General features: G+C 41.9%; 1 protein-coding gene across 1 annotated transcript; it reads left to right on the plus strand.

Annotated features, from left to right (window-relative positions):
• The first annotated feature begins 5,661 nt into the window (after positions 1-5,661).
• Positions 5,662-14,257, plus strand: LOC143810184 (microtubule-associated serine/threonine-protein kinase 4-like). The gene is made up of 17 exons (XM_077293064.1): positions 5,662-5,957; positions 6,514-6,615; positions 7,073-7,166; positions 7,384-7,454; positions 9,224-9,309; positions 9,644-9,852; positions 10,323-10,461; positions 10,562-10,694; positions 10,834-10,999; positions 11,134-11,235; positions 11,489-11,611; positions 11,765-11,874; positions 11,964-12,055; positions 12,318-12,416; positions 12,754-12,842; positions 13,439-13,528; positions 13,932-14,257. Exons 1-17 carry the CDS (start codon positions 5,730-5,732, stop codon positions 14,078-14,080), a joined length of 2,082 nt encoding a protein of 693 aa, XP_077149179.1. The 5' UTR covers positions 5,662-5,729; the 3' UTR covers positions 14,081-14,257.
• The last annotated feature ends 4,412 nt before the right edge of the window (positions 14,258-18,669 follow it).

The raw sequence follows: 18,669 nt of genomic DNA on the forward strand, positions 1-18,669 counted from the left end.
GGCCATTTTCCTGAAGCCGCGGCCAGCAGAGCGCTGCGGCCAGCAGAGCGCCGCTTCTGCGCACGCGCGGCCAAAGGAAGATGGCCGCGCCCACCGATCACCAATGAATAACGAACAGCGCGCTCTTTTAAATCCCCTGGCAGAGGATTCGGGACCTTGGACATGCGCACACCACTACGCCACCAACGGAAAACTACGCAAAATCTGGGGGAAGACAACACGCCCTTTTGACCAGACCAGCCTGATTGACAGGCGAAAACGACTACTTTGGTAACGTATTTCGGCAGCATAGGTGGGGAATCGGGGTACACAAACTACACTATTGTAATGCTCAGCTCAGGCCCTATTTAACAGTATTTTTATCTCATACCGAAAAAACAGGGTGACAGGTTCCCTTTAAATCAGAAAGTTATGTTACACAAAATAGTTAATAAATAACATTTACCGCATGCTACTTTACATCAGCACAATTTTGGAAACATCATTTTTTTGTTAGGACGCCAGCGAGTTCTCATTTTTCTAACAAAATTTACAAAACCATTTTTTTTTTAGGAACCACCTCACATTTGAAATGGTTTTGGGGGCCTATATAACAGAAAATACCCCGAAGTGACACCATTCTTAAATCTTCACTCTTAGAGTGCTCAAAATCACATTCAAGAAGTTTATCAACTTGAGGTGCTTCACAGGAACTAAAGCAATGTGGAAGGAAAAAATGAACATTTAACTTTTTGTCACAAAAATATTATTTAGCCCCAAACGTGTTATTTTCAAAAAGGTAACAGAAGAAAATGGACCCTAAAATGTGTTGTGTAATTTCTCCTGAGTAGTTGATGCCTCATTTGTGGGAGAATTCTACTGTTTGGGCGCACGGCAGGTTTCAGAAGGGAAGGAGCGCTTTTGACTTTAGGAACACAAAAATGGCTGGAATCGGGAACGGATATCACAGCGTGTTTTTGAGAGCTCATGCTGTGCCGAAACAGTGGAAACCCCCACAAATGACCCCATTAACGGATGTGCTTCACAGAAGTTTATAACGTAGAGCTTTGAAAATAAAAAAATCACATTTTACCCACAAAAATGTACTTTTGGCTCCAATTTTTTATTTACACAAGGGTAACAGGATAAAATGGACCCCAAAATTTGTTCTTCAATTTCTTCTGAGTACGTCGATACCTCATATGTGGTGGAAATCCACAGTTTGGGTACACAGCAGGGCTTGGAAAGGAAGGAGTGACGTTTTGGAATGCAGACTTTGATGAAATTTATAACATTAGGTCGTCATATTAAAAATTTTCATTTTTTTCACAAAAATTTAGTTTTAGCCCCAAATTTGCAATTTTCACAATAGATAATAGGAGAAAACGGACTCCATAATTTGTAAGCCATATCTTGTCAAAAACTTCCGCTTGGGCACATGTCAGGGCTAGGAAAGTAAAGAGCGCTATTTGCCTGGGATAGGTTGTGAATGCCATGTCGAATTTGAAGAGCCCCTGACATGCCAAAGCACACAGAATTTTATAACATTGAGGTGGAAATGTGACATTTTAGGGTAATTTTTGTATTTGCTGCAAATTTGTCAGGTAGACAACGGTTAGATGCCCCTAAGGTGCCAAAACAGCAGGAAGCCCCCAAAAGTGACCCCATTATAGAAACTGCATCTCTCAGTGAATTCATCTAGGACTGCAGTGATTATTTTGTAACATCCACGCTATGCTTTTTTTCTGGAGAATTGCAAATCTGACCGTCTAGTACCTATACATTGTGTTCCCATACAGTGTAGTGCCCCCATATATTGTAGCGCCCCCATACATTGTACCCACCTTGTGCTTCTGGTGACACACACTGCGTAAATTATTAGGTGCTTTCTCCCCACACGATAATGTCAAACATGTGGCCTCTTACTCTAGTTTAGGCACAGTTGGGATCAGAAGGGGAATTCTCATTTGGGAGCGCAGAATTCACTGGATTTTACTTGAGGGGATGGGAACATGTCACTTTTCCAGAGACATTGTTCTACCAGTAACGTCGGAACCCCCTACAGTTCCAATGACAGACCTACTTGGTGTTTGGAGGATGTCTGTGTTACATCTCTGTGTCTACTCAAGGTAAGTGTTCCCTTTGTTTGTCTATCCCAGCTGTCTTTAGTAGAAGTGGGGATTAACTATTGCACACCCCGTCATTCCTGATCGGCAATAGGTGCAGAACCTATATAGGGACGTTTAGGGCAGACAGTGACTTTAGATTTGTCTAGGGGTCTCCACTCCCCCCTTCCTTAGTGTTGGGCTCCCTTCCCCTCATCCCTTCATGTTGCTCTTAGGGTACTGTCACACATTGAAATTTCCATCGCTACGACGTTACGATTCGTGACGTTCTAGCGATATCGTTACGATATCGCTGTGTCTGACACGCTACTGCGATCAGACACCCTGCTGAGAATCGTACGTCGTAGCAGATCGTTTGGAACTTTCTTTCGTCGCTTGATCACCCGCTGACATTGCTGGATCGTTGTGTGTGACAGCGATCCAGCGATGTCTTCGCTTGTAACCAGGGTAAACATCGGGTAACTAAGCGCAGGGCCGCGCTTAGTAACCCGATGTTTACCCTGGTTACCAGCGTAAACGTAAAAAAACAAACCGTACATACTCACCCGTCGGTGTCCTTCAGGTCCCTTGCCGTCTGCTTCCTGCTCTGAGTGCCGGCCGGAAAGTGAGAGCAGAGCGCAGCGGTGCTGTGATCTGCTCTCACTGTACGGCTGCACTCAGAGCAGGAAGCAGACGGCAAGGGACCTGAAGGACACCGACGGGTGAGTATGTACGGTTTGTTTTTTTACGTTTACGCTGGTAACCAGGGTAAACATCGGGTTACTAAGCGCGGCCCTGCGCTTAGTTACCCGATGTTTACCCTGGTTACCCGGGGACTTCGGCATCGCTCCAGCGCCGTGATTGCAACGTGTGACCGCAGTCTACGACGCTGGAGCGATGATTATACGACGCTGCGACGTCACGAATCGTGCCGTCGCGGCGATGAAAATTTCAATGTGTGACGGTACCCTTAGTCTTTCCTACACTGTGCATTACAACTTACCTTAGGGGTTACCGTGGAAATCTCACAAAAAATGTGACTCAAACGAAACCCCCAACGGAAACACCCACCATAATGAGGCAGATGGAGACACTTTCTACTCTGTTTGGGGTCTGCGCTAATGGTATCCATCTTTTCAGCTGTGCACAGATCTGTGGTCGCCCACACTTGTATGCTAAAAAGACTCCTAAAATGATGGGACACCACCAGAACAGAGACTAGTCCAAAGTCATTCCGTCTGCCTCATAATTGAGTAGTTAGGTCTGGGGTTTCGTCTGAATTGCAGTTTTGGGGAATTTACACCGTAATCCCGAAGTAAGCGTTCAGCGGAGAGCGCAGGATAAATGTGAGCCGAGCTTTATTCCGATTTTTGGGTGGTAGAATGAATAAATAGTATTACAAGAATAGTCCTTATTTTTACGTTTGCGCGGCTCAGCATACGGAATAAGTGATTTATTCTTTGGGTTGGTGCGATTACAGATTTATAATTTTTTTTTTAGGTTTTGCTGCTATCACACAGTAAAAATATAAAAAAGTCTTTTTTTTTGTTGCCATATTCTGAGAGATGTAACTTTTTTGTTTTTGGTGAACAGAGCTGTCTGAGGGCTTATTTTTTGCAAGATGAGTTGCAGATTTTTTTGGTTCCATTTTGGGGTACATAATATTTTTTTATCACTTCTTATTCAGATTTTTAAAATAGAGAATGAGCAAAAAACAGCAATTCAGTTATTGTTTTTAATTCTTATTTATTGCACCGTTCACCGTGCCATAAAAATGATAAAAACAATTTGTTCGTCGGATCAGTACAATTACAGAGATACCAGATTTATTTTGTTTTTTTTTTATGCTTTCTATTTTACAGACTGAAAACAATGTTTTAGCAAAATTAGTTTCTTTTTGCATTGTCATATTCTTAGAGCTGTAACTTTTTTATTTTTTCTGCAGAATGAGCCATATAAGGGCTTGTATTTTGCAGGACGATTTGGAGCTTTCATTCATACAATTTATTTTACATATGACTTTTTGATCACTTTTTATTCACTTTTGTGTGAGTCGCTATGATGAAACAGTGACATTTTTGGGGTGGTTTTTAATTTTGTTTTTTTACGTCTTTCACCAAACTGAATAATTAACATGCCAGTTTTATAGAGCAGATTTTTACTAATGCGGTGATACCAATTATGTGTACTTTTTTTGTTTTACGCTGCATTTTTTTCACTTTTTTACACTTTTTCACTGTGGAACATGTATAATTTTTATTTTGATCACTGGTCTCATAGACTGCTGTACTCATATAAAGCAGTGCAGGAGAGCAGTCAGTGAGTCATTATGGCTGGATCTCAGAGGCCACCTTACCCTGGGGTCATCACATGACCTTGGGGTTCCATGGTAAGCATCGTGACCCGCGGCTCTCATCGCAGAGGTCCGATGGTTACTAAGGGGGTCAGGTGACGCCGTTGCAACAACTTAAACACCGCTGTCATGATTGACAGTGGTATTTAAGGGGTTAATCAGCCCCAACCGGTCACAAAACTGGTAGTGGGCAGTATGGTGGCTCAGTGGTTAGCACTGCAGCCTTGCAGCGCTGGAGTCCTGGGTTCTAATCCCACCAAGGACAAAATCTGCAAGGAGTTTGTATGTTCTCCCCGTGTTTTCGTCGGGTTCTCCGGTTTCCTCCCACATTCCAAAGACATACTGATAGGGAATCTAGATTGTGAGCCCCAATGTCCCAGTGATGATAATGTGTGCAAAACTGTAAAGCGCTGTGGAATATGTTAGCGCTATATATAAAGATTATTATTATAGGGTCCAATACTGCAGGGTTAGATGTCATATGCAGATGACAACCGCAGGAATTGCCGCCGTCTGGCAGAGCTATACCCTTATTTCTGTAGACCATTTAAAAGCAGTGCTGAGATATAAGGCCCCCTTAACCACAGCCATTAAAAGGCGTATCGGCGGTCGTCAAGGGGTTAATATTATAAGGAGATAATAAGACCCCGAGGGACACTATTAATATTATAAGGAGGCATTATTAATATTTTAAAAAGACCTTTATGGCCACCCTCATATATTGAGATTATTGTTAGTAGTACCTTTTGATTTTCTCCAATGGTCTGCAGGGTCATATTTGCATTAGATTCCCCCCATCTTTGGAAGTGCGTGTGGGAGAGTAACATGGGCCTGTGTGCTTCATATGCCAGGGCTGGATGAAGGTGTTTCCACAGTAAAGATACTTCTTTTATCACCAGAATCTGACTTTTTTATTGATACAAAACACTATAATTTTTACTGTGTATAACAGATATAGAATAATTTATCTTCCAATATAAAAAAATCCCCTAACTAATCAGAGGAGTAGAGCCCCCATAGCGCTTTCCTCCATGCCCGCTTCTGGTACTGATGCTCCGCTTAGATTGTTGCCTCCTTAAGGGTTGCAAACAACTTCCTTATAAGGTAAGATGGGAAGATTCCGCTTTAAGAAAAGAACACGAGATTCCGTTATGACATCACAATTAACCATCACTACTTATCCCGGTGTTTTCCCTGCTGTTGTCACTTTGACATTCCGGTGTCATTGCTGTTGGTGTGATAAGCTACTTAGCTAGTCATTTACTAACTGCGCTTTGATTGATTTGCTTGAAATGTCTGGGATTCCTCCAGACAGACTTCAGGTGTTAGCACTACTCCAGGGCATCCTTACCACCTATGCCCCTGACATTGTGCTACCACTGCCCGATGGCGTCCTCAGCTTCACTTACCGGCTGGTTATGAAGCTAGTGAGAGACTGCCTGACCAAATACCAACAAGGTCGAATAAGCCAAGAATATCTTGAGCATTTACAACAAAACATCTGGACATTAGTACAACAGGCAAGTAGCAGACGATCTGCAAAAATCATTTCACAATAATAATAATGAAATATAAGTTTATCCTGCACCAAATACTCAGATAGAATATCCGAGGAGCGTAAATAGGGCACAGGCTACATGACAAGGCATAGGGGGGTCTAAAGGGTTCTTAGAATTAGAGTTGGGAAGGTTGTGGACGCTGGGGGAGGGGGAATTGGATGGGTTAATCCTTTATGGACCACAGAATTATTTAGCTCACTTTCTTTCAATAGCCATAACTTTATTATCTCTCCATTGACAAGGACTTGTTTATTGCGGGCTGAATTGCAGCTTTCAATGGCTCCATCCTATTTACCATACATTGTATTGAAACAAGGGAAAAGAATTCCAGCCATGTGTCTTATTTCCATACGTTGAGTATGGCGGGAGGACGTGGAGATGTAAAGGTTTACAGGCGACCGGTTCCCTCGCCAGCTGTCATGTAGCACTTGTAGAGAAACATGGTGACATAAATGGCCTCCTCCATTCTGAACTTTTTCTCATGATTTTCATTTCTTGTTTTTTCTCATCTCTATAGGCTGAAGAAAAATCCCAAAGTGGAGAATTGTCCTTTTTTAAACAACTGGCCCAAAATGTCCTGCTTGTACTGGAGTATCCGGCCTACTCACTGGAGCGCCTGGTAAGGATCCATCACCTTCTACATCTCATGTCCTTGTTGTCTGATCTTCTCCAGATCACCAGTCATATAGCAGGAGCTCAGATTTATGATGGTAGAGGCCTCCTTGTCCGCACCGGTCAGACACAGGATACTGTATGGCGGCCTGTCTATGCGGCTCCATCCTCTGTGATGACAGCCTGTACTCAGCGGTGCAGAGTTTGTATTTCTTCCTCTTTCTCGCTCGATCATCACAATCTTCCTCCTGGTAAATGCTGCAGTTCTGATAGAAGTTATTAGAGAACAGTTGTAGATATAAATCCGTTATATTAATGTGGATTTACTGGGGGGAGCGGCCGTGAATAGTCCGTCCTATACTGAAATTATCAAATAAATCCAGGTTTAGTCCTTCCTGCTTTATTTATACCGTAATTTAGTGTTTGAGAAATGTTATATTAATTGTATATATTTCATCCATCAGGAAACATCAGACGGTGACTCCAAAGAGGGGCAAAACCTAAATATTGCTGACCCCGATACCAGTGAGCCGGGGCTAAACTCTGATCTGACAGAAGGTAAGCCGATCATATTTTACATACAGATATCGGGTATGATAAGCGTTCTCTACGTCTTACATTCTGTTGTTATACTTTTATCATAAATTATTCTAATTAATCAAATAAAACTTGTTACATTTTTTATATTTGGCTTTTTGCTTTCTTTTTTTTTGGTTATTAAGTTCTGATATAGACTAATACATGACGTCTCTTCATTATTTTATCATTACTTTAGAAATAACTGTGCCGGCAAATGCTGATAGTGGAATATGTGAGACACCAGAGATCAGCTACGAATCTGCCAGTGTAAGTATCAGAGGGACGTCTGTATCATCAGAGGACGGGGTGTGAATTACACGTCCTACACTATACCTCATATGATAATGGGATATCTCTGTTCGCCATGTAGATCGGACCTATCATGTGTGATGATGACATTATTATTCCTGCCTTCTCTGTGTGATGCCCCTTATCCCCAGGGTCGGCTCCAGGTTTTCATGGGCCCTGGCGAAAGAGTCCCAGTGGGCCCCTTTAACACATACCACAATTCAGAATGCACGGATACAGCAGAGAAATATAGTAATAGTACAATGCCAAAGATTTCACATACTGTACTTCTTACATTACATGAGTGAAATCTATTGTGCATTCTACATTAGCTCAGAAACCAGACAGTATAGTCCTCTACACAGAATAATGAGCCCCATATATTGCTCCAAACAGAATAATGAGTCCCATATATTGCCCCATACAGTATAATGGCCCCATATAGTGCTCCATACAGTATAATTGGCACCACATAGTCCTCTATACAGAATAATGAGCCCCATATATTGCTTCAAACAGAATAATGAGCCCAATATTATGCTCCACACAGAATAATGAGCCTTATATAAAGCTCCATACAGTATAATGGGCACCACAGAGTGCTCCATACAGAATGAGCCGCATATATTGCTCCATACGGAATTGACCCCATATAATGCTCCATACAGTATAGTGAGCCACATATAATTCTCCATACAGTATATGATGGGCCCCATCTATTGCTCCATATATAATGGGCCTCATATAATGCTCCATACAGTATATGATCGGCCCCATACAGTATACTGAGTCCCATATATTGCTCCATACAGAATGAGCCCCATATAATGCTCCTTACAGAATGGGTCCCATATAATGCTCCAAAAATAATTGTCCCCATAAGATGCTCCATGTATAATGGGCCCCATATAATGCTCCATATATAAATGGCCATATAAAATGCTCCATGTATAATTAGTCCCATAAGATGCTTCATATATTATTGGCCCCATATACTGCTCCATATTAAATTGGCCCCATAAGATGCTCCATATTAAATTGGCCCCATATAATGCTCCCTATAGAATTGGCTTCATAATATGCTCCCTATATTATTGGCCCCATAAGATACTCCATATAGAATTAGCCCCATATAATGCTCCATATATGAGCCCCTTCTGATGGTCCCCGTATATTGCTCCAAATATTAAAAAAAAATAAAAATGAAATACTCACCTCTCGTTGCTTGATGCTGCTCTGCTCTGGACTCCTCAGCGTCTTCCTGCTCTCTGTGCTGTGACTGCTCAGGCAGAGGGCGCGCACTGGTGACATCATCGCGCCCTCTGATCTGAACGTCACAGTCAGAGGATGGAAGACGCTGCAGTGCTGGAAATGGGAGAGGTAAGTATTGCAACATAGTGCCGGGGACCGGATCAGGCGGGGGTCCACTTGCGGGGGCCGGCACTATAGCGCGCCAGTGTCCCCGATGGCGAGTGGGTCCCCAGCCTGCTCAGGGCCCTGGCACTTGCCTGGGTGCGCCAGGTGCTGACGCCGGCCCTGCTTATCCCCCCCCCCCGGCAGTAATGATTTATGTGTATGGGGGATATCTCCTATAATAGGGTCTGTGGAGGGTCCGGCTTATATCACGTCCCTACTTCTGCTGCAGTGTAATCAGCGGGGATGTGATATAGAAGGAGACGTTCCTGCATCTTGAGCTTTTATCTTTCTGCACGTTCTATGTCCTAAAGTCGTTTTTTATTCCTTTTTAGGCCTTGATCGGATCATTGAACCCGGAGAGAAATCCTTGTAAGAGCGACTATAAACCCATCAAACTGATCAGCAGTGGAGCCTTTGGGTGAGCTTTACTTTGGTATAATATTTATTTCTCAGGGCTCCTTATAACGATGCCTATGTCTCTGTGTCCTGCCCGTGCAATGTTCCCATAGAGAAATGATGAGTCCACATCACTGTCCACATCTGTCCGTCACTATCCAGGTCAGTTAGGATGTGGTGTGGATTAGGACCCCCATAGGTGATCATTTATGGAGTGTTATTTTATGTATTTCTAAATTTCTAGTGATGGCCGAACATCTAGTATTAACCATTAGTACAGGAGATCACTTAATGAGGTCTACAGACAGACTGTTAGTAAGAATTCACAATAAATCATGGATTTTCTTCCTCTCCAGGGCTGTCCACTTAGTTCGCCATAAAGACACAGACCAGATATGTGCTGTGAAGAAAATTGACAAGGAGAACCTGAAAAAAATAAAGGCGCTTGAATTGGCCTTTCTGGAGAGGGACATCTTAACATTCGCCGATTGTCCCTTTGTGGCCTCCATGTTCTGCTCCTTTCCTACTAAACTTCATCTGTGTATGGTCATGGAGTATGTACCAGGTATGAAACTTCCGTAGTATCTATATCCAGCCCACGTCTGCTGAATCCTAGCATCTATATATGCCCATAATGTGCCCACATGGACGGTTACATGTCCACTCTGCATTTACTACACGTTATCTGTTACCAAGAAGACTGAAAAACCATTGATCTCTCTGGAAGTCTCCCTGTATGTCATCACTGAGCACGGCAGCAACTTCCACTATGGAGAAAAGGAAGATCTGTCTCATAAACAGTTTTTATAGATGAGAACTTCACAGAGAAGTAAATGAGAGGCTTGTAGATGAGACCCGGCGCGGTCTCTTTGTATAGGGTCACTGTGTAGTATACAGTATATGCTCTACATCACACAGTATATCTCTATATAGGCCATGCTGTCCCAATGTCTCCGCTTATCTCCCATTCACCCTCATCATGTGTAATTTACACTGTAACAAACCCTAACCTGTTATATTTGCTTTATCCCGCAGGAGGAGACTGTGGCAGTCTTATAAAGCACAGGGGTCCTTTACCAGTCCCCTTGGCTCGACTGTACATTGCGGAAACCGTTCTTGCTGTGGAATATCTGCACAGCTTTGGTGTGGTGCACAGAGACCTGAAGCCTGACAAGTAAGTGCCCCCTGTAGTATAATAAAGGGGAAGAAAGTTAGAGTTTGTTATACAGTCTATGGGTTATTACTTGGGGCTGACACCATCTTTTCTTTCACAGTATCCTGATAACATCAACAGGACATATTAAGGTCACCGATTTTGGGCTTTCAAAACTCGGCCTCATGAGACCGACATCAGACATCTACAAGGCCCCAACTGAGGATATCACCCATGAGTTCCTTGATGGCGAGGTTGGCTTTACTGACAAGATCTTGTACTTTACAGATCTCATCTCTTTCTCTGATAATTTCTCTATAAAACGTTAACATTGATGTTATTTATCGCAATAATGTTTATTGATCATCATCTCATTCTTCTGTTGGCTTCCAGGCTTTTGGCACCCCTAACTACAAGGCCCCAGAAGTTATCCTAAGGAAAGGCTATGGAAGGCCTGTTGACTGGTGGTCAGTAGGGATCATCCTGTATAATTTTTTCTTTGCAATTACACCATTTCGAGGGGCTTCCAAAAGAGAGATATTACGCAGTATCCTTGAGGGTAAGTAAAATAATCTGAGTGTTATTTGGCTTCATTGGTTCTGTGATTTAGTTTCTAGCTTTAATAAGGAATTTTTTAAATGAAAATAAATTAAGAGATTTTATTTCCTGTAATCTTTGCTTTTTATATAACAGATGACATAATTTGGAAACATCATAAGTACTCTGCTCCACCCTATGCTCGTCACCTGATCACTGAGCTACTCAGGAAGAATCCAGCATATAGACTTGGGACAGGTAATATTAAAATAGTATTATGACTTATTACACTTCTGTGACCAGACAAATGGTCATGTCCATGAGGTTCAGCACTGAGGTTTTGTATTCTACCTACTTGTCTATTCTCCATTCTTCATGCTATGACTTTTAGTACATTTCCTTCATGTTGGCTCTGTTACCTCTTCAGTTCATGTTAACATAAACTGTACAAATACGGAGCAGTTTCTCTGACAGTGACTGTATCAATTTCTTTCTTGTCTTCCTTTTCCAGAAGGAGCAAATGAGATCAAAGTTCATCCATTTCTACGTGTTTTGGACTTCAACAAACTTCTAAGTCAGAAACCCATGTTTGTGCCTGATCTAAAGTCAGATGAGGACACCCGCTACTTTAACAGTAAGTAAAATGAGCCGTCATCTACAAAAAACTGCTGTGTGTCCTGTCTTTCATTTTATGTGAAAGTCAGTTCACATCAATATTAGTGATAACATGATGACAGTCTGACTAGGTCTTATACTAATAATTTCTGATAACACTTGTACTTTGTAGCTGGTCGTAGCAGACACAAACATATGAATTCAGATGAGGGGGACACAACTGAGGACAATGACTGGCCAGAAATGAAAAACTTTGTATCATCTTATCAAAGGTTTTCTAAAGTAAGTATGTAGCCAATAAAATATCTAACACCTATAATTAGAGAAAAGCTCAAAAATATATAAATTTTATATTTCTCTCTGTGTTTTAGCTACATATCACCAATAGCGGGATGATGACCAATGTAGAGCCTTCTTCACCTCCACAGTGTTCCCAAGAGAACCGTGAAAACCACTCAGACATGTGAGTAGATTATTATTGTGAGATTTAGTTCTGATATATGTACACAACTAAATACAAGACACGAGTAACACAAATGTCTGGCTTGTGTAAACTCTGCAATAAGAGCTGGTCATTTTGTCAGCTCATTACAGGCCAATATTACTAGTTGGGGTCCTCAGAAGGGTATCTCCTCCATGTTGTCCAAATTGGCCTTACAGACAGGTGTTCTTCCCTTTTGTATTGATTTTATTTGTAATTTACTTGTCTTTCTTCTATTAAAAAGGCAGAAGGAATCTTCCCCTTCCAAAACTATTGGAGACAATGAAGAGCCTATGTCAGCTCCAGGGCTTTCCTCAGACAACAACAAGAAACACTCAGACATGTGAGTAGATTATTATTATTATGAGATTTAGTTCTGATATATGTTCAGAACCAAATACAAGACAAAAATCTAAATCCAGCATCCACCACCCCGTGATTGCTGATGTTTGTGGGTCTGACTTGTGGTAACTCTGCAGTAACAGCTGATCATTATAACCAGCCATTCATTTCCAGCTCATTACAGGCCAATATTACTAGTTAGACTCCATTCTTGCTGGTAGAAGGCGGTGTGAGCAGGGTATCCCCTCCATGTTGTCCCAATTGGCTTTCAGACAGTTGTTCTTCCATTTTTTTATTGTTTATACTTGTAATTTACTTGTCTTTCTTCTACCAAACAGGCAGAAAGAATCGTCTTCTTCCAATACTAATGGAGACAAGCAGTGTTTCAGTGCTAAAAACAGCGAGTCCTCCTCGCCCTCATTGTCAGGTATGTACAGATTTATAGGCCGTCCTATCATAGCCTCTTATCCAAAATTATAAGGAGAATCAGCACATGAAGGCTCCAATACTTATTTTATTCTCGTTGCTCCTCTGAGTATTCTGGTTTTGAGTTATGGACTTTTTTATGGTCTTTACCAAGAGGGCGGTGCTCTCAGGTTCCTCTGGGGCGTGTCTGCAGGTTGCTCTGCGATATTAAGCTGTGATCCACGCCCCCATGGTAAAGACCATAAAAGTTAGCACTAAATAAAAAGGCCCATATCTCTACACCCGTGTGGCGGATTTTAACAAGAAAAATATCAGAATACTCAGGGAAGCACTGACAAACAGTGAATCTCAGACACCTTTGCTCCGGTGATGGGTCCACTCTAAAGTTATATTTTAGTTTTATCCTACTGATTATATAATAACACTGAGGCTTGGTGCAAGTAATGTCGTGATAGTAAGGGGACATGGTTCCTTTGGGAGACACCACATGGCGGCACACAGAAAAGCTGCATATTAATCAGTTTGCATAACGCTATAAAGATACAAAGCTAATCTTCTATGACTTTATAATCAATATTTTTTCTGCCTTTTCATTAGAATCTCCAGTTCAGAGAAAAAGAAAATCATTTTTAAAACTGAGAAAACAACAAAAAACAGAGAAAGTAGAAGAAGGGGAAAGAAGGCGAGGTAAGTGTGACAATAAGGCCCATGTTGTATGATAGCAGTGAGAAGAATTCATGTGGAGCAGATGTTATCTGTCAGTGGTGGGATTGTCACATGTATGATGACTGATGTCAGTGGTGGGATTGTCACATGTATGATGACTGACGTCAGTGGTGGGATTGTCACATGTATGATGACTGACGTCAGTGGTGGGATTGTCACATGTATGATGACTGACGTCAGTGGTGGGATTGTCACATGTATGATGACTGACGTCAGTGGTGGGATTGTCACATGTGTGATGACTGACAATGATCCCGCAACTCTGTATGAAGATTCCTCTACCGTTCTGTCTCAGTGACACCACAGTAGTACCCTCTGATATGGAGCCCCATTCCTTACATTACTTTTACATCTTTTCTCATAGGTTCTATCTTCCGCCGGATGATATCATCCTGCCGGCGTGGATTATCCAGGGCTGCTCGCGCTGTCAGAGAAAACTGCATTTTTGCACCTTGTCAGCATGGCAGCTATAACCTCTCTACGACAGAAATCCCCCCACATCTAGCGCCCTGAAGACACTACAGCACGTCCACCATCAATGCTGTACCTGTGTGGAAGGACATGTACCATCTACCTGTGGCCTCCTGACCAGCAACTACACCTGCAAAAGTAGAAGGCTCCTCCAGGAACATGTCTTCATCCTTCCATGCTATTTTTTATTTATCTAAATAAATAAACATTTAAAACTGATTAATGTCTTTCTTAATTATTTCTGACATTTATGGTATATCGATACTTTACATCATGTTCAGCATAGCACACAGAAGGAGCAAGAAACCCCTATGAGTATGATTATAAAAACGCTTTTTATTTTAAACCGGAAGTACAAATGATAATGACTACATGATATGAGAAATAGTGCAAGGTAGCTGCTATCCAAGAGAGCAGGGACTATAACAGACAATACACAGAGTGACAGCAGGTCACATTATAGAGAGTGAAAATAAAGCCCCTAACACTTATAAGTGCTAATCGCAAAATTAGAATATCATCAAATAGTTAATTTATTTCAGTTCATCAATACAAAAAGTGAACCTCATATATTATATAGAGCCATTTTCAACAGAGTGATCTATTTTACGTGTTTATTTCTGTTAACGTTGATGATTATGGCTTACCGCCAATGAAAACCCTAAAGTCATTATCTCAGTACGGTAAATTAGAATTAACAAAAACACCTACAAAGGCTTCCTAAGCATTTATAAAGGTCCCTTAGTCTGTTTCAGTAGGCTCCACAATCATGGGGAAGACTGCTGAGGACAGATGTCCAGAAGGCAGTCATTGACACACTCCGCAAGGAGGGGAAGCCACAAAAGGTCATTGCTAAAGAAGCTGGCTGTTCACAGAGTGCTGTATCCAAGCATATTAATGGAAAGTTAGAAGATAAATATGAAGGGGGCACCACGGGTTATATAGTGGGATCACCCTGACCTCCAAACATGTATATCAAAAACAGCAAAGAGAAAAGCGAAGGTCGTATAAATGGGGATCACCACACACTGGATTTAGCAAATAGTAGAAGCATTTTTATTACACTGCAATACACATGAAACAAGCAATACAGAAAACTGACAGTTAAAAACAATTAAAAAAGCAACACACTTGTTCCTTAGATACATAGCCCCTAATAAGGCCTACACCTGCGCTAAGGCAAATAGGGCAATGCCCAATAGAAAAAATACCTATATGGACACCACTGTGCATACACTTGATGATACAATAAAGTAGGCCCACAATTATGTATACAAGGTGGACAAAGTGAAGGACGAACCTATAACCCTGTAACATGAACACCGTTATCACCAAAAGGTTCAACCACGAATACAGCCAAAAATATTCTCCCTCATACAGGCATGTCCCTCACTTAGGCATACACAGAGGCGAGTGGCCTCACTCGTGTCACTGAATACGGCCTACAGGTAAGTAAACCAACATAAGCCCCCATGTGTATCCATACTATACAATACCATGGACGTGTATAACCCAGTTATTAGTGCATGTGGAAGGAGGACCCAACGCGTGTCGCCCCAGAAAGGAGGCTTCGTCAGGCCTGTATGAGGGAGAATATTTTTGGCTGTATTCGAGGAAGATGAGACACCAGACCCAACAATGCAGACGAGCTGAAGGCTGCTATCAAAGCAACCTGGGCTTCCATAACCCCTCAGCAGTGCCACAGGCTGATCGCCTCCATGCCACGCCGCATTTATGCAGTAATTCATTGAACAGGAGCCCCGACCAAGTATTGAGTGCATTTACTGAACATACATTTCAGTAGGCCAACATTTCGGGTGTTAAAATTATTTTTCAAGCTGGTGTTATAAAGTATTCTAATTTAGTTATAGAGATATGGGGGCACCACGGTCAGTGGGATTCACACCAAGACCTATGGAAGGATCAATACTAAAGTGCAGAGAAGCAGAGTAGGTCTTAAAAACGGGGATCACCACACACATGAATGTAGCAAAATTGAACACAGCTTTATTTTAGAATACACAAACATGAGGCAAAGCACAAACATTTAAAACCATTTTTGGGTGTGCATTTGACAATATCATGTGCTCTATATGGTGGCATTATCAGTCCTGTCCGTTTACCTAGTGTGGTACTTTGGTGCTCCAGTTACAGTTCATTATATTATCTAGTACTGTACTTTGGTGCTCCATTTACAGCTTCTCATATTATAATTGCTGTGTGCTATTACGCTGCTTGGAACTAGCTATTGGAATGTTATCTCTACAGGTACGTGGGCTACTTATACCTACCAAATCCACATGATGGTCATGCTGTCTATATAGGCATTTCACTGTTGGCCATGTTTATATTACACCTTTAAGTTACGTGCGGGCTTTAGCCTTATTAGGGGCTGTTTGTGTATAGGGTTGTTACGTACTCCCTTTTTTAAATGGTTTTAAATGTTTGTGCTTTGCCTCATGTTTGTTTATTCTAAAATAAAGCTGTGTTCAATTTTGCTACATTCATGTGTGTGGTGATCCCCGTTTTTAAGACCTACTCTGCTTCTCTGCACTTTAGTATTCTAATTTACTGAGATAATGACTTTTGGGTTTTCATTGGCTGTAAGCCATAATCATCAACATTAACAGAAATAAACACTTGAAATAGATCCCTCTGTGTGTAATGACTCTATATATCAGTTTCACTTTTTGTATTGAAGAACTGAAATAAATTAACTTTTTGATGATATTCACATTTTTTGAGAAGCACTTGTATATATTTTGGGTCACAATGTAATGCCTGGGGTCAGAAAGTTGGGTTTGTGTCCTAGGTCATGGGTCTTCCAGCAGGACAATGACCCCAGACATACTTCAAGAAGCCCCCAGAAACGGACGGAAACAAAGCGCTGGAGAGTTCTGAAGTGGCAGCAATGAGTCCGGATCTTAATCCCGTTGATCACCTGTGGAGAGATCTTAAAATTGCTGTTGGGAGAAGGCGCCCTTCAAATATGAGAGACCTGGAGCAGTTTGCAAGAGAGAAGTGGTCCAAAATTCCAGTTGAGAGGCGTAAGAGGCTTGTTGATGATTATAGGAAGTGATTAATTGTTATTACCGTATATACTCGAGTATAAGCCGACCCGAGTATAAGCTGACCCCCCCTAATTTTGCCACAAAAAACTGGGAAAACTTAATGACTCGAGTATAAGCCTAGGGTGGAAAATGCAGCAGCTACCGGTAAATGTCAAAAATAAAAATAGATACCGATAAAAGTAAAATTAATTGAGACATCAGTAGGTTAAGTGTTTTTGAATATCGATATTGAATCAGGAGCCCCATATAATGCTCCATACAGTTCATGATGGCCCCATAAGATGCTCCATACAAAATACGCTCCATGTAATGCTGCAATAAAGTTGATTATGGCCCCATAAGATGCAGTTTATGCTGATATGATTATCCATACTATATGTCTACTACTGCCTGCTGCAATAAAAAACAATGACATACTCACCTCTCGTCGCTGCTCCTCAGCGTCCCGTCTCTCCGCAGTGACTGTTGAGGCAGAACACACTAACACGCTATCGCACCCCCTGACCTGAACAGCCACAGCCAGAGGATGCGGAAGACGGAGCGGCGCCCGGCGGTGGACAGGGACAGGTGAATATGAAATGCTCACCCTCCCCGTTATACTCACCTGCTCTCGGCGCAGTCCCTGCTTCGCACTGACAGATGGTCTCCGGGCGCTGGCAGCTTCTTCCTCTGTCAGCGGTCACTGGTACCGCTTATTAAAGTAATGAATATGCGGCTCCACCCCTATGGGAGTGGAGTCCATATTCATTACTTTAATGAGCGGTACCAGTGACCGCTGAACAGGGGAAGAAGATGCCGGCGCCGGAGACCATGGGACATACAGGGACCGCGTCAGGAGCTCCCCCTCCTCCGCCGACAATGACTCGAATATAAGCCAAGACGAGCACTTTCAGCCTAAAGAAATGGGCTGAAAATCTCGGCTTATACTCAAGTATATGCGGTATTTATTCCAAAGGGTGTGCAGCCAAATATTAAGTTGAGGGTACGAATTTTGTTTAGCCCATTTTGGGGGTTTTGTGTAAAATTATCTCTAAGTTGCCTTTTTTCTAGTTTTATTTTGTGTTGTTCCAATAAACACGAAGGAATCAAACATGTATAACAAAACGTGAAATTGCAATAATTTTCGAGAAATGCTTCAATTTCTGGAACAATTTCAAGAGTGCCATCAGTTTTGGCCATGACTGTGTATATACACACTGAACAAAAATCTAAACACCACACTTTTGTTTTTGCTCCCATTTTTCATTAGGTGAACTCAAAGATCTAAGACTTTTTCTAGGGACATAAGATGCCTTTTCCTCTAAAACATTGATCACAAATTTGTGTAAGTCCGAGTTAGTGAGCACTTCAACTCTGCTGAGATAATCCATCCTCCTCACATGTGGGGCATATCCAGATGCAACAATGGAAGGCCACTCCAAAATGTACAGTTGTACAGTGTTGGGGAGGTCCGGGGGGGAAGGGGGTGGTGTCAGATAGTCAAGCAGTACTTGGTGTGACCACCATTTGCCTCACGCAAGTTGATCATACACGCAGTCTTCCATCTGCTCTGTACAGTAA

Source organism: Ranitomeya variabilis, chromosome 2 (genome assembly GCF_051348905.1).
Source record: "Ranitomeya variabilis isolate aRanVar5 chromosome 2, aRanVar5.hap1, whole genome shotgun sequence".
Taxonomy (NCBI): domain Eukaryota; kingdom Metazoa; phylum Chordata; class Amphibia; order Anura; family Dendrobatidae; genus Ranitomeya; species Ranitomeya variabilis.

Excerpts from the sequence above, each read along its gene's own strand:
- LOC143810184 (XM_077293064.1), top strand. The coding sequence starts at position 5,730 with ATGTCTGGGATTCCTCCAGACAGACTTCAGGTGTTAGCACTACTCCAG. Across the intron at positions 6,616-7,072 it reads CCTACTCACTGGAGCGCCTG|GAAACATCAGACGGTGACTC; the intron begins GTAAGGATCCAT and ends TTCATCCATCAG. Across the intron at positions 11,236-11,488 it reads AGCATATAGACTTGGGACAG|AAGGAGCAAATGAGATCAAA; the intron begins GTAATATTAAAA and ends TTCCTTTTCCAG.